General features: G+C 36.2%; 1 protein-coding gene across 2 annotated transcripts; it reads left to right on the top strand.

Annotated features, from left to right (window-relative positions):
• Positions 1-505: 505 nt before the first annotated feature.
• LOC149803250 (uncharacterized) lies at positions 506-10461 on the top strand. 2 transcript variants are annotated; one of them, XM_089952901.1, is made up of 2 exons: positions 506-3249; positions 7012-10461. In XM_089952901.1, the coding sequence occupies exon 1, from the start codon at positions 510-512 to the stop codon at positions 3204-3206; it is 2697 nt and encodes an 898-aa protein (XP_089809027.1). In that variant the 5' UTR covers positions 506-509; the 3' UTR covers positions 3207-3249; positions 7012-10461. The 2 variants fall into 2 exon arrangements, with proteins under 2 accessions (XP_089809027.1, XP_089809029.1); XM_089952903.1 differs by having other exon boundaries at positions 506-3206.
• Positions 10462-15527: the final 5066 nt, after the last annotated feature.

Raw genomic sequence — 15527 nt, forward strand, 5'->3', positions numbered from 1 at the left:
GTAATAAATTATTTCCTTTAAAACAGTTCTGTGACAACTATGTTTTCATACCTAAAACCGATATACCCTTAGTTCTAACAAAGCCAGAGACACTGAAAATCTTCAGCTATACACAGCCGTTGGATTTCTTTTGCAAAATGGTATACATATTGAAATACTATAAATATTGGAATAGATGCACAAGTGAAACATAACGTATGGGTCCTCATCTATATTACAAGTATGCCAGTTGATGAATTGTCTGAGCACAGTCAATAACCGTCAGACTTCCTTTGAAATAATGGTATATCAACAGTCTATAGATAAACAAGGATATTATACAAACCCGTCTAAAACAAACTCATAGAAACTGTTAGATACATGTTTTCTACTTGTCACATACTGCTTTTTTATGTGGTCGTACGGTATAGTTCCATATCACAACGTGTATGTCATAGGGACATCAGAATGTTCCAATTTCCTTTTCAGCGTGTCAACCAGTGGAGAGTTACTTATTTAGGTACCAAGACATGTATGCTCCCTTGATTGATAAATATAGGGAAGCGGAGGAAGATGAAAGAGATAGAAAAACAACCATGTTACAAAATACGATAAGGCAGGAGAGATGTAGATCGGGACAGACAAGGGAGGTGACTAGACTGGACGGAGCAAATGGTAGATTGGACGCGACCAGTCATCCGGAGAACAGGACCGAGATGATTCGGTACATGGTTGACATGGAGAGGAATAATGTAGAAGATAAGCTTCATATGCTCAGAAAGATCAGTACGAATAATAGTCGAAGTTTTAGTCCAGAGAAACCACGAACTATCAGTCCTGAAAAAACACAGTCTCTCAGACAAGACGTAGCTGACAATGGACCGACGAAATTTAATCAAGACGTGCTACAGACTGAAAGAATGGGGGTAGACGAATGTGGGTACGTCGGTCTAGAGCTTAGGCCGTTTTGCCTTCCAGAGACACAGCTGAGGGGTGAAAAAAACGTTATGGTTGACAATCAATCAGCACAAGTTCATCAAAATGTTAAACAACTACAAGAGGTAGTCAATGGTGGTTACATGAGACAAGAGATGGGACCTGTGGTTCGGGCACCAACATCACAGGGAAGTTGCTTCGAGGCCGACTTAGCTCAGACACAAGTAAAGGCTTTCCAAGCACCGACTAAACCAGATGCATTCCGTCAAAGTCAAGTACAGCCAGCTGCAAGACAAGTGGAGGACCAACAATCCCAGGCAAGCGAAGCGGAGCAATCACTGGCAAGTAAAGTGATACAATTTCAGACGCAAGAAACTGTAAGTGAAACAGCTCAATCTAAGACGGGGTCAACATCTATACAATATCAAACATTTGAAGTGGAACAAACGTATAATAGCGCCAATACGATGTTATTAGAGAATAAAACAGCAAAAGCCGAAACTAATATGGCTCAAACGGAGATGAAATCAACAGTAGTTGTGTCCGCAGCAACCGATAACATGGTCCAAAGAACACCCTATGAAACTGCAGTCAAACCAGTTGACGCAGACAAGTTTGTGGGTGGGAGAGACGAAATAAGAGAGGATACAAATGATGAGACTGAGACGTCTGTGGAAAGGCACGATACGGTACAGGTTGCGTCGATAGATGTCAAAGAAGATCACTCTACAATGAATGTAGAAGACGTGGCCACTAAAAAGGCTGCTGAAATAATAGAATCTGCAAAATGTACGATTAGAGCTGAGACCAAACAGACTAAAACAAAACAGATAGAGCCACTAAATCTACAGGCACCAGTGTCTGGAAATGAAATGTTTAAAACGGACTCTACGGAAACTGAAGTAGCTTTAGAATTCGTAACAAACAACAGGGAGAGAATTAACACAAAACCCGAAGCTGAACAAGGACAGGTAGAGACTAATGAAAATAGAGTTGATGTATTACAGACGTTGGTAAATCCAGAAACGTACATAATTAAATCTGAAAGAATGACATCCATATTGGAAACGGAGACAGCCGAATCAGCTGCTGAGAGGATTAAGTCTAAAAACGAGGAAACTAAGTCGGATAATAAAACGGTTTGGCTAGAGACAGAGACAGCAAAGTCGGAAACTTGGGCAGTACAGGATGAGACTGAGAAAGCCAATTCGGTAACTTGGGCAGTACATGGTGAGACTGAGACAGCCAATTTGGCAACTTGGGCAGTGCAAGATAGGACCGAGACAGCCAATTCGGTAACTTGGGCAATACAGGATGAGACTGAGAAAGCCAATTCGGTAACTTGGGCAGTACATGATGAGACTGAGAAAGCCAATTTGGCAACTTGGGCAATACAGGATGAGACTGAGAAAGCCAATTCGGTAACTTGGGCAGTACAGGATGAGACTGAGAAAGCCAATTTGGCAACATGGGCAGTACATGATGAGACTGAGAAAGCCAATTCGGAAACTTGGGCAGTACAGGATAGGGTTGAGACAGCCAATTTGGCAACTTGGGCAATACAGGATGAGACTGAGAAAGCCAATTCGGCAACTTGGGCAGTACATGATGAGACTGAGACAGCCAATTCGGAAACTTGGGCAGTACAGGATAGGACTGAGACAGCCAGTTCGGTAACTTGTGCAGTACAGGATGAGACTGAGAAAGCCAATTCGGTAACTTGGGCAGTACAGGATGAGACTGAGACAGCCAATTCGGTAACTTGGGCAGTACAGGGTGATACTGAGACAGCCAATTCGGTAACTTGGGCAGTACAGGGTGATACTGAGACAGCCAATTCGGTAACTTGGGCAATACAGGATGAGACTGAGACAGCCAATTCCGAAATATGGGCAGTACAGGATGAGGATGAGACACTTAAGGCATACACTGAACATAAGTTAATAATTGATGCAGGTAAATCAGAGATTGAGAGAGAGATGAATGATACGGTCACAGATGGAAAGCATACAACTATCAAATACGAGGCGGATGGCATCACAGAAGTTTTAGACAAAGTGAAGATAAAGACGGAAATAGCCGTAGTTGATAATGGTAGGATTGAGAGAAGTAAGATTCTGGCTAGAAAGACAGAGATAGTACGAGAATTTTCTTACGACGAAGATGACGAATCGTACGAGATATGGACTGAAGAGGAAAGTGACAATGACGTTGACTCAATCACCGAAGAAACCATTTCTAAAGAGCTTGAAACCACTGGTGAAGAAACGCTAAAGATGGAAACTACCTAGGTATATTGAGTTGCAAACCTGGATTTTCATTAGACTGCCAGATGTGAGTTTGAAAATGTGAATGGACTGATTTTGTTTCTGATAACCCCTCCTATATATCTCTCTCCCCTCTGAATACTATCAAGACAAAGTAACATGTAGCTCTGGACATTAAATCTTAACGGCTGACAGTAACCACATATGCCATCATCTTTTTATCTCTTTCTACCGTTGATCCTCCAGGTGTTTTGTTGACCAGCTCGTCTTTTAGTCTTGTCCCAATTACTAAAAATGAATTTGAAAATAGTAGTTATTGCACCGATTTTAAGTAACAGACTTGTTTTTTTATTTCAGAGTCTAAAAGCATGCATGCTTGTCACACGGAAACGTGTAGAAAAACTGAGTACCATGGAAGCAACAGGGCTTCTACTTTTCTTATCTCCTTCCGTTTCCAGTATGGGGTTCCTGAATTAGTTTAAATTGTATATGATTTAATAAGGTTTCTTTTTTCAGCATTAAAAGTTATGCCCATTTATCATTCTAAAGTAAAACATTTCTCCAGGTTAATGTATCTTGACCCATGTATGAAAAGGAACTATATTGAAACACAAGAAAACGAAATTCACACTTCGTATTGACGTGACTCTTGAGAATTCATACCAATTGTCTATCGCCTTAGTTTTATTTACCTATGTACATTACATTTAACTCTACACTAAGTAACGACAAATAATTTTACGTGATATAGTCATCAACATTTTCACTTCAGGTTTTTTAATACATTGTAACAATGTATAAAACATTGCTTACAATGTGCTTTTTGTTGGACTCCTCATTTTTATACAATTGTTCCCGACTTCCAAATACAAAATCCAAAAGACTCCAAGTTGTACAATACATCATATATTCCTGGTTTATATTTTTCTTAAGCACTTGGGTGTTTGCATTTATCTTTGAGCCGTGTTTAATGATATATCTTCATATGTTTATTTGCATGACAGGTGGCCACACTACTAACAGCACTAATTCCTTCTGTGGCTTTTAATGCACGAATAAAAGTTTGCTGTTTTGTCTTCAGCCCTTTGAAAGATTCTTTCTGTGGCATGAACTAAAGTTTTTTGTTGCCTCTCTGAAATGACTTTTTGAAAGATTCCTTGTGTGGCCATTAATGCATGCACTTATGTTTGCTGTTGCATCTTTGGTTAGATTATGATTATAAAAGTATATTGTTGTATTTTTTTAAAATTATTGCTTAATATTTTTAAAGCATAAAGCAAGAATAAAGATGTTCATATTTTGTTGCTGTATTAAATGTACTTTTTTTAAAAGATGTATTCCTTTACAGTTGCAAAATTAATGTTTAATTACATTATCTGTAGAAAATTATTTCCAATAAATCTATGTTATTGTCTCATAAAGTTGTCATGAGATTGGATGTAAAAAGTAATTTATGGGTACAATATCATTGCATCACTTGATTATTGCATGCACTCAGAGACAACTGATCAAAGTGAAATAAATAACATGATTACATTGGAAATAACCTATGTTATTCAAGGTACATTTGGTGTAATTTACTTTAACATGTATTACCCAATCATTCAACTGCCTTCATAGATTGCATTGTATGTTAGCTGTTGAACAAACAGGAGGTGAATGTGAGGTGTCTAACTTCACATTTTCTGATGGAAATTTTAGTTTTCGTAATAGTTAGTCCAATGTTCATTAATAATTACAACTCTCTTGTGCATTTTAGTTTCTAATAATAGTGGGGGCAACATTTACATTCTCTGATACAAGTTACCATTCCAAATATCATTTTGTAACCAAAGTATTAATAATGAAATTTACCCTGTATAATGTATGCATTATTATAGACCATAGACAGATCATATATATATATATATATATATATATATATATATATATATATATATATATATATATATATATATATATATATATATATATATATATATATATAAGATCATATATATATATATATATATATAGTGGAGTGATGTATTCTGTATCAATAATATACAAGATGTATAAATTTTTAATTAAAAGGAAACGAGGCTTACCAAGTTTCCTTTTATTGAAAAATTTATATGAGTGGTATATCATTGATACAGTATACATACTATATATATTATTTATATCACATATAAATACACATATTTGCACTCTGAGTGGAGCTATATGCTCGGGGCAACTGTGTATTGACCGAGTGAATGAACTCCTCACATCCCTGCGAGCATGTCCGCTACAAAATGTTGTTCTAGGATTTTTCTTGTTGTTCATAATCACATATGCATATTGATCAATTTATTGTTTTCTTTTTTAGTTTCTATTTTTATTCACATTTATTAAATCAATATAAGACACACTCATGATTTAAACATGAAATATGGTTTTTATGAAGAAAGTAGTGCACTATAAACACGGTTAGCCTCTTGTACACTGAACCTGAACTGTCAGGCATTCACATACTGGCTTATGGAAATAGAAACTAAGCAAACTGATGAATCAACAAGAGGTAATTAAAATACTTTTGATATATTGACAATTCATATAAGTCATTATTCTGCTTTAATTAACATTTCTAAAAACTATAAAATTCTCTCTCTCTCTCACTCTCTCTCCTTTGGACGGTTTGACTAAACTTTACCATCATTCATAGGTCCAGAGACATCATTGCATAACAGAAGGGAAAATCAACAACACTCGTACTTTCATGGATTTTCACCTTATCTAGTTATGATAATCCAGAGAGAGAGAGAGAGAGAGAGGCAAAGGCAAGGGTGACTATTTGGATATTTTTATATTAAATAATTATTAATTGATATGTAGAACATTATAATAGGTTTAAGAAACAACAACAATAAAGCATTAAATATGCTACAGTATGTGTGCCTCATAACCAACAAATTTAACATATAGGCCTAGTGTTGACTGGCTATTGCAACTTAGTTACATAATGTATCACTGATATTATGAACACTCTAGATAGATCCCAAGGAAAGCATAAACCTACGGTTATGATGAACCAACATACTGTAGGTTACTTGGTACAAATTCAGTTTTAATGTTTTCGTTCAGCACAATGTTTTTCTCTCGCACTCCAGATTTTTGCTTATTATGTCCCTTACAGATGAGAGGGGAGAAGGCAATGGAAAAAATAAATATTCTGATGAAATTGTGTACCATTTTAATTTCATTTAGAAAATAGAGACTATTAATACTTTTTATTGTTATTTTCATATGTCATTTATGATTGACGATTGAGTAGAAATTCATCATTGATCTATGGGTCCGCAATTGAAAGAATGTTTATATATTTGTATTACTGCACCATGAATGGATCACAATTTGATATACCAATAGTATTTGTATATCAATTTACTTTATACCAACACTTTAAATGCCATGTTATTTTTAATATATGTGGTACACAAACACACATACACACACACACACACACACAATGGTCTTAACTGATCTGACCAGGTAGTTTATTTGTTGAAGTATCATATTAATGATTTACTGATGAATTCATGTAAGTAATAGTGTTTCACTTTGCCTTAGTTACATAGATTGTACATATATACCCATAGCTTCTTGCTGGACAATGGCCATTTAAGTTACCCTATTGTTGGTGTAATCTGCCATAAATATGTGCCTGGTAGATGCTTTTTCTGCCAACTTGCTTTATAGAATTTAGTATTCTGAATGTAAGCCCACATTGTTGACAAAATATATAATAAGCATCCAGTATTGCTGGAGTCAGACTCATTTAATTTTTAATTGTATTTCTTTCTTTCAGATAAATAATCAGCCAAACAAAAAACCATTGACTGATCATTCAAGAACATGCAGATATGCAACTGAAAAGAGACTGGAAACTGTAGTTCATCTGACCCTGTATAAAGTTAAATATGTCTTCCATCAGTTTTATCCAGTAGTCCCTCACTTATTATGAACTTCTCTATTTCAAGTCCAAACCTGTAACAAGTGAACTCTACAGCTCAAATGGCACTTATATACATCAGAACCTGTCCAATATGGCTACATGTATTAAGGGTGGTGGGGTGAATATTTAGGCCAGATCTGGCAATTATCTGAGTATTTTTGCATTCAATCTTGTATCACAAAAATTTGACATATTAAATCTGGAGAAAAAGCTGAAAGAAATCTACAGTTATGAATGGCTATATTATACAGGTTATGGTGTTTACAAGAACTACATTTGTCCCCCTCTTATAGCATTACAGCAGTCCCCATCTTATAAAGCCACCAAACTGAAAAACTATATACACAAAGAATTGCCTATGTCCCCATCTTTTAAGGCCAGCCCACAGAAACTACAGATGTCCGCATCTTATAAGGCCACCCTCGTGAAAAACTATAAACAGAGAACTACAAATGTCCCCATCTTAAAAGGCCACCCTAGTGAAAAACTATAAACAGAGAACTAAAAATGTCCCCATCTTATAAGGCCACCCTACTATAAACCTGACATAGCCTCCTTGATGAAGACAAAATAGTCCAAATATATTATTTTAATGTTGAGCAAGGTGGCCTCTGATTTGGGGGTGGCCTTTTTTTTTGGTGACAAAATGGTACAAAATATACTATTTTAGTGATGGGCAAGGTGGTCTGTGCTCTGGGGGTGGCCTCTCAAGTGGGGGACAACTGTAAATTTGTATTAAAACAATTATATTATTTGTATGGCATTGTATAAATAAAAACTTATTATAACTGCTCATTTGTATAAACTCCATTTTTTTTCATATTTGGTGAGGGACTAATATACTATGGTAATTATAAATGGTTCAATTAATTATACATTAATAAACAAAATCATGTAATTAACATGCACTATATTTAGTTTCCATATGTGTGCTTTGTAAAGACAAATGGCATTTAGATTAAGATATAATGACCAAAAGTGTTATTGCACATGAAACATATAACTGACTCGAGCATCATCCATATAACTATGGAAATCCTATTTTGAACAACAATGTCTGAGGTATGTATTCCAAAGGCAGATATCCTTGCTTATTTATTATTTCCATTCCTTTATCATTCCCAAGCACCTTTCATTGTACCAGATCTTAAACATTTTATTCCCAAGGCTCTGTAGAAAATGGTTCATTTACTCCCCAAATATAAACCCAAAACAAAGAAGCAAAACAATGCTATCAGTTCAGGTGACTACTGGCATGCCACTATAGGCATTTTAGTTAACTGATCATTCTGCCAGTAATATAATAAAAATATGTTCCTTCTTTTCTACAGCCATCTATTGAACATTAGTTTATAACAATATTTTTGTTGTGCATCTACTGGTTTATGTATCCATCTTCTTTTAAAAGATTTTCAAAGACCAGATTATTCACTGATATTTGCAAGCACACCATACCCCCTAAGTTGAATCACACAGCGAAAAACTACAAATCTGTTCAAATGACAGATGCAAAATCTTTTTTGATTGGTTGAGAACCCAAAAATTGCCTTCTAACTCAAGTTTCGAACTTTTATGATCTCTAAGCCTGATTTGATATTCAGCATAAAAAAATGCAATTTTCAAAAAATTAAATCTTTTTGGAGATAGTTTGTCCAAAAGTAACATCACTAATATATATTCAATCAACAGATAATTAAGCTTCAATTTAAAAAAAATGATTATCATATTGGCTGATTTAATTTGAAACTTATTATACCAGAGTATATGTAGGTAACAAAGCTTGTCAGAAGCTTCCCATGGATTGGTGTTTTTTTTCTGGGCTTTTCTCAGGTTCTACTGGCCACCATGTATAGCCTATCTTGTGCTCAAAAATGGTGTTAAACCCATAGCAGCAACAACAACATCCAGAGTAGCTGTTTCTTCATTTATAAGCCTGAATTTGTCCTGTATGCAAACATTTTACAAAAAAAGAAAGAAACGAAATTTAAAAAAAAGAAATGAAAAATGAACATAAAGAAATCTTTTGCAAATGTTCACCAAGACAGACTTGCAACTTTGACATGTTTCAAGTGTAACCTTTTAGTCAATGAACTCAACACCATCCCTACAACTGCAGCTGTTAAGTATGTACCAAGCTTGAAGCTTTGATTTCAAGCGAAATCACTCACAATGAACTGCAGATGTGGTTTTCATTTAAACAAGAGTAAGTCACCAACATCAGTTTCTTTTGACTGTTGATAAAAACACTTGTTTTTATTTCAATATGAAGTTTGACTGAGGAATACAGAATTTTACATGTAGCTTGTTTTCTCTTATTATCAAGATAATGATGGGTTGCTACAAATTAAATGTGTAGTTTTAATTAAAAAACGTACAAATTTGCAGTAATTCTCCATGCTTTTATTACATTTAGCATATTTTTTACACTGTAAAACAAATACAGTAAACTCTATCAAGCATGGTCCTCGGTAAGAAATTTCTTTGATTTTTTTTTTTTTCACCATAAAGGAAAAATGGTTTATAATTGGGGGGGGGGCATAAATATCAGCATTGACAATACATTGGTGACATTCTTTGGACTTGAGTATATGCACCTAAGTACAGAGCTTTCTCTACTTCTAAACATTACACACATCTTGTGTAGAAATAACTATTTATTCTCCAATTGCCCTTCACCTATATTCTTAGCACTGGATATCTTCAACTGTATGGAATGTTATGAGGAGAAAAACTTATAGATACAATTAAATCTACTTTTATCTAATGAGTGGTGATAACATACAATGTTTATTATACTTATTTAAATTGTTACTTTATTAAATCCCTGGACATTTCAGACCCTGTATTGTACTATATCAAAGACTGTTTCCCCATGGCATTTCTGGCCCTGTATTCTACTAAATCAAAGACTATTTCCCAATGGCATTTCTGGCCCTGTATTCTATATATATATTCTTTTATTCTTTCTTTCTGCTAAGTATAATTTCTGATTTCAGTGTTTTGAGCTTGATCTCAAGTTTTCTGCATATAAAGTTTTGATAATAAAGACCCAGGCATCGTGACCCATTTATATCATCATGCTCATTCTTATCATGTATTATTTATTAACTTGTTGCAAATATGTTAAATGGAAACATTAAGAAGTGTTAAATCCTTCTTGTACATTTTTTAAGAATTATAAATATTTTACCTTTTGTATGATAAAGATGATTTGTTTAAGTTTGTCTGTAACTAGGACAGTTATTTTATTCTGTTCCCAATCATTTTGGTGTGACAATGTAGTAAATGATGTGTCATAAAGAATTGTCTTCTTATTCCTTAGCACCAAACAGATGCATTCATTTGTTCAGTGTAAAATATACCTATATTCATTTATGTTACACACACATGCAGGTCCAGTGCCAGGTATATACCACACAGATTCATATCACACATTTCAGGCCTTCATCTCCAAGATTCATGTTATGAACAAGTGACTAATACTCAAGCAAGAGGTCCAAGTCTGCCTAATCCCACTCACCTGACAAATATGTAAGCTTGTGAAAGCAAAGTCATACTCATAGTGAAACGGGAGTGGAAAGAAAAGTTGGGATCACCTAGTTGACACAATGTCTATTAGGCCTCGCAAAATATTATGACTGTTTCCTTGTTTCAAATTACAGATTTCAATTAATGGTGTACTAGTTTGCTAATTTATTTAACATGAATTGAAATTCATGTATCCTGTATTCTAAAATTACTATTTAGCTTTAAATATTTGCAAGGTGGTAGGGTGGCGTGGGATGGGTGACTCTCTTTACAACAAAAAAAGCATGAGTCTCAATAGACCTGATCATAAGTTACTTCTCTTGCTGAAATATGCAAGCTGCTATTTTGGCCTCCACAGAATATCTGCCACTGTTTCCACTTGAGCATGTCCAAAATTAAAGTCTTCAAAATTATGACACTTCATTATTGCTTTAGTTCCAGTAACAAATAAGATCAGCTATTTGCCTTTTCTCCTGAGCATGGGCAACTTTCTTCTGGGCACTTTTAAAGCCACACCCTATGATGTAAATTAACAGATAAAACCAGGCCACAGGCTAGATCTGGCCCTCGGGCTGTATTTTGCCCAACCCTGAGCTATAATTTCATCACACAATAATACATAATCCAAGTTACCATCAATCAAAAGAGCAGGCACATTAACTGCATACAGTAATCTTCATACAGATTAAAGACTTTTCACATGCATTCAAGGAACTCATTCACACACACAGTAAAGGAGCATAACTCCATACTGTAATCTTCATAAAGATTGAAGACTTTACACATGCATTCAAGGAACTAAATTCACACACTGAGTAAAGGAGCATAACTCTATACTGTAATCTTCATAAAGATTGAAGACTTTTCACATGCATTCAAGGAACTCAATTCACACACTGAGTAAAGGAGCATAACTCCATACTGTAATCTTCATAAAGATTGAAGACTTTTCACACTCATTCACACTGAGTAAAGGAGCATAACTCTATACATTAATCTTCATACAGATTGAAGATTTTTCACATACATACAAGAAACTCATTCACACTCTGAGTAAAGGTGAAATAACTCCATACTGTAATCTTCATACAGAGTGAAGACTTTTCACATGCATTCAAGGAACTCATTCACACCCTGAGTAAAGGTGAAATAACTCCATACTGTAATCTTCATACAGATTGAAGACTTTTCACATTCATTCAAGGAACTCATTCACACCCTGAGTAAAGGTGGAATAACTCCATACTGTAATCTTCATACAGATTGAAGACTTTTCACATGCATTCAAGGAACTCATTCACGCCCTGAGTAAAGGTGAAATAACTCCATGCTGTAATCTTCATACAGATTGAAGACTTTTCACATGCATTCAAGGAACTCATTCACACAATGAGTAAAGAAGCATAACTCCATACTGTAATCTTCATACTGACTGAAGACTTTTCACATGCATTCAAGGAACTCATTCACGCCCTGAGTAAAGGAGCACAAATCTGTACTGTAATCTTCACTTGGACTGAATAACTTTACATGCATTCAAAGAACATTAAAAAAAAAATTCTGAACTTACCAGTAAGTCAAGATGAAGAAGTACATCATGAATTGCATGGAGTCATTTCCAGCAGAGCATCAGTCACACAGACGTTTAAAGTCAATACATTGTGAGCGGTCATTTCTACTTCAATATCTTGATGGATAGTTAAGAACTACCAGAACTATAAGTTCTTTTGATCACAGTGATATATAATTTTGATGACATCTTGGCAAAATTATAGGACATAAAAAGTTATGGTAATAATAATAATAATAATGAGGACTTTGTATAGCGCCTAATCTTTAGAAGCTCTAAGCACTTTACAACATTAGACAACACCTGTAAGATAAAAAACATATAATAATATTATTACAAAAACATGCTGAGAATATTTAAGGTAGGAAACATTATTAGGTCTTAAAGTTTGTTCTTGCTGTTGAAATAAGTGAGTTTTGAGAGCCCTCTTGAATGTGATCACTGTGTCTTTGTGTCTAAGTTCAGTGGGAAATTCATTCCACATTGCTGGGCCATGGTATGCAAAAGAACGCTGTCCATATGACTTTGTTTTCATAGTGGGAATAATGAGTGTGTGATTGTCAGAAGAGGAGCGTAAGTATCTTGCTGGTGTGTACACATGGGTGAGGTCGGATAGGTATGTTGGACTAGAGTCCGACAGTGAAACGTAGCACAGAGAACAAATTTTGTGTTTGATTCTGGATCGAATGGATAGCCAATGTAGGGTACAGAGCAGCGGGGAGGTGTGCTCTGATCGTGGTACTCTAAGTATGATCCAAGCAGCTGTGTTTTGAACTTTTTGAAGTTTCTGGAGCAGATACTGAGATGAACCAGACAGAATTGAGTTACAATAGTCCAGTCTTGAAAGTACTAATGAACACACAAGTGTTTTAGTGGCATCAACTGAAAGATATTTGCGAATTGAGCTGATGCATCTCAGCTCAAGATATGCAGCCTTGCATATGTTCATGACATGTTGGTGCAATGTGAGAGTACTGTCCAGAGTAACAACTAGGTTTCATACTGATTGTGTGAATGTAATGTTGGTGTTGCTGATATTTATTGTTTGAGGTAAAGGATGTGAATGAGAAAGTCTTTGTGTTGTGATCAGAATGGCCTCAGTTTTATCATCATTCATCTGCAGCTTGTTACATGTCATCCATGATTTCACATCAGAAATGCACCTTTCTACACCTTGGATTGTAGCATCAACTTCAGTTGGGTGGCTAAACTTGTATATTTGGGTGTCATCAGCATATTCCATTTGCAGATACAATTTGTGTCCTGTTGACCAAGTAGGACTTGAACCACAGTATGGCTGTATCATGAATGCCAAATACAAGCTGGAGATGGTGAAGTAATATATCTTGGTCTATTGTGTCAAATGCTGCAGACAAATCAAGGAGGGTGAGGACTGTAATCTTTCCAATATCCAATGCAGAGAGAATGTCATTAACTACTTTTAGAAGAGTAGTTTCAGTACTGTGGCAAGGGCAATATGCAGATTGTACATAGCTAAAAAGACTGTTTGAATTCAGATGAGATACAAGCTGGGATAGAACAACCTTTTCTAAGATTTTTGATATGAATGGAAGATTAGAAACTGGGTGGTAGTTCTTTAAATTGTTATGGTCTAGTGTGGTTTCTTCAGCAGAGGCGTTACAATGGCAGTTTTGAAAAATGATGGGAATTCCCCGGATGAGAGAGAGGTATTAATAACATCAGTTAGTGAAGGCAATACTGGATCTAAGCACTCAAGCAGCAGTGATGTTGGAATTGGATCAAGTTCACATGACTTTGGTGCACTCTTCATCATGATTGTACGTACGAAATCCATAGAGACAGGTTCAAATGCTGCTAATGGTTGCCAGTCAAATTCTGTATCCCAACTGTATGGTGACGACGAGTCAATTGAAATTGTGGTGTCAAGCTTATCTCTAATGGTTTGTACTTTGTCATGGAAGAAATTTGCAAACATGTCCAGAAGGTCGACTGAAGAGAAGGTAGCTGGAAGTGGTGTAGATTTGTTCCTTGACATGAGCTTGTTAGTAATCTTGAAGAGCTCTTTGCAGCTGGAACTTTCCATGATCTTAGTAGTGTAGTGGGCTGATTTCACTGCATGAACTATATCTGTGACATTCTTCTTAGCGGCTTCATAGATTTGCTTATGAATAGTGAGTCTGGTGGAAAGCCAAAGCCTCTCAGCTTTACGGCGGTCTCTTTTAGCAGTGTGAAGCTGGTCCCTAACACTGCTATACCATTGGAGAACACTTCTGATGTTGTTGTTGTTGTTGTGGGGTTTAACGCCATTTTTCAGCACATACATGGCGGCCAGTATTAATGGTGGAGGAAGAACTCGGGAAAACCCCGGAAAGAACCACTGACCCACGAGAAGCTACTGGCAAGCTTTCTCACATACCCACATTGGCTTAATCCGAGACTCGAACCGCCATAGGCAGAGGTGAGATGGCAGTGATCCGTAACGAAGAGCGTTTTAGACCACTCGGCCACTCGAGGCCCCCGAGAACACTTTTGAATTGATACTCTGCACTTGGTAGCTGGGGCATGTTTGTCAAGCAATGAACGCAGGCAGTTATCGAGTTGTTCTGCTGTAGGAGGTAAGCAAGTTGTTAGGTTTGCTTGGATGTCGTGCATTAGTTTGGTTCTATTTATCAAACAGAGGTTTCTCTTAGTAGCCGATAAAGGTGGAGGGTCAGGGACTGACATGTCAAGATGGCATATAATGCAGAGGTGATCTGATGCAAGGTCATGAGATACCAGGGAGGACCGTAGAATGTTATCATCAGGTCTATGAAGAATCCAGACTAAAATGTGACCGTGTTTATGGGTGGGATGGTTAACTGACTGTTTGAGGTTGAAAACATTTATGGAATCTAGGAGTTTTGATGTGTTTGGGTTTCCGGGTCAGTCAAAGTGAAAGTTGAAATCTCCAAGAATATTCAGGTTGCCACCTATCGAATTTCCATACTCCAGGAGATTCGTAAACTGCTCCAAAATGAGAGATTCAGCCAGCTTGTTTTTTCTACTAGGAGGAGGGCGGTATAGGCAGAAAAATGGACTGACCCTTGCTCCAACATACCCATCCGACCTCACCCATGTGTACACACCAGCAAGATGCTTACACTCCTCTTCTGACAATCATATACTCATTATTCCCACTATGAAAACAAAGTCATACGGACAGAGTTCTTTTGCATACCATGGTCCAGCAATGTGGCATGAATTGCCCACAGAACTTAGACACAAAGACAGTGATCCCATTCAAGAGTGC

Source organism: Sinohyriopsis cumingii, chromosome 3 (assembly GCF_028554795.1).
Source record: "Sinohyriopsis cumingii isolate HCF-2022 chromosome 3, ASM2855479v2, whole genome shotgun sequence".
Classification (NCBI taxonomy): domain Eukaryota; kingdom Metazoa; phylum Mollusca; class Bivalvia; order Unionida; family Unionidae; genus Sinohyriopsis; species Sinohyriopsis cumingii.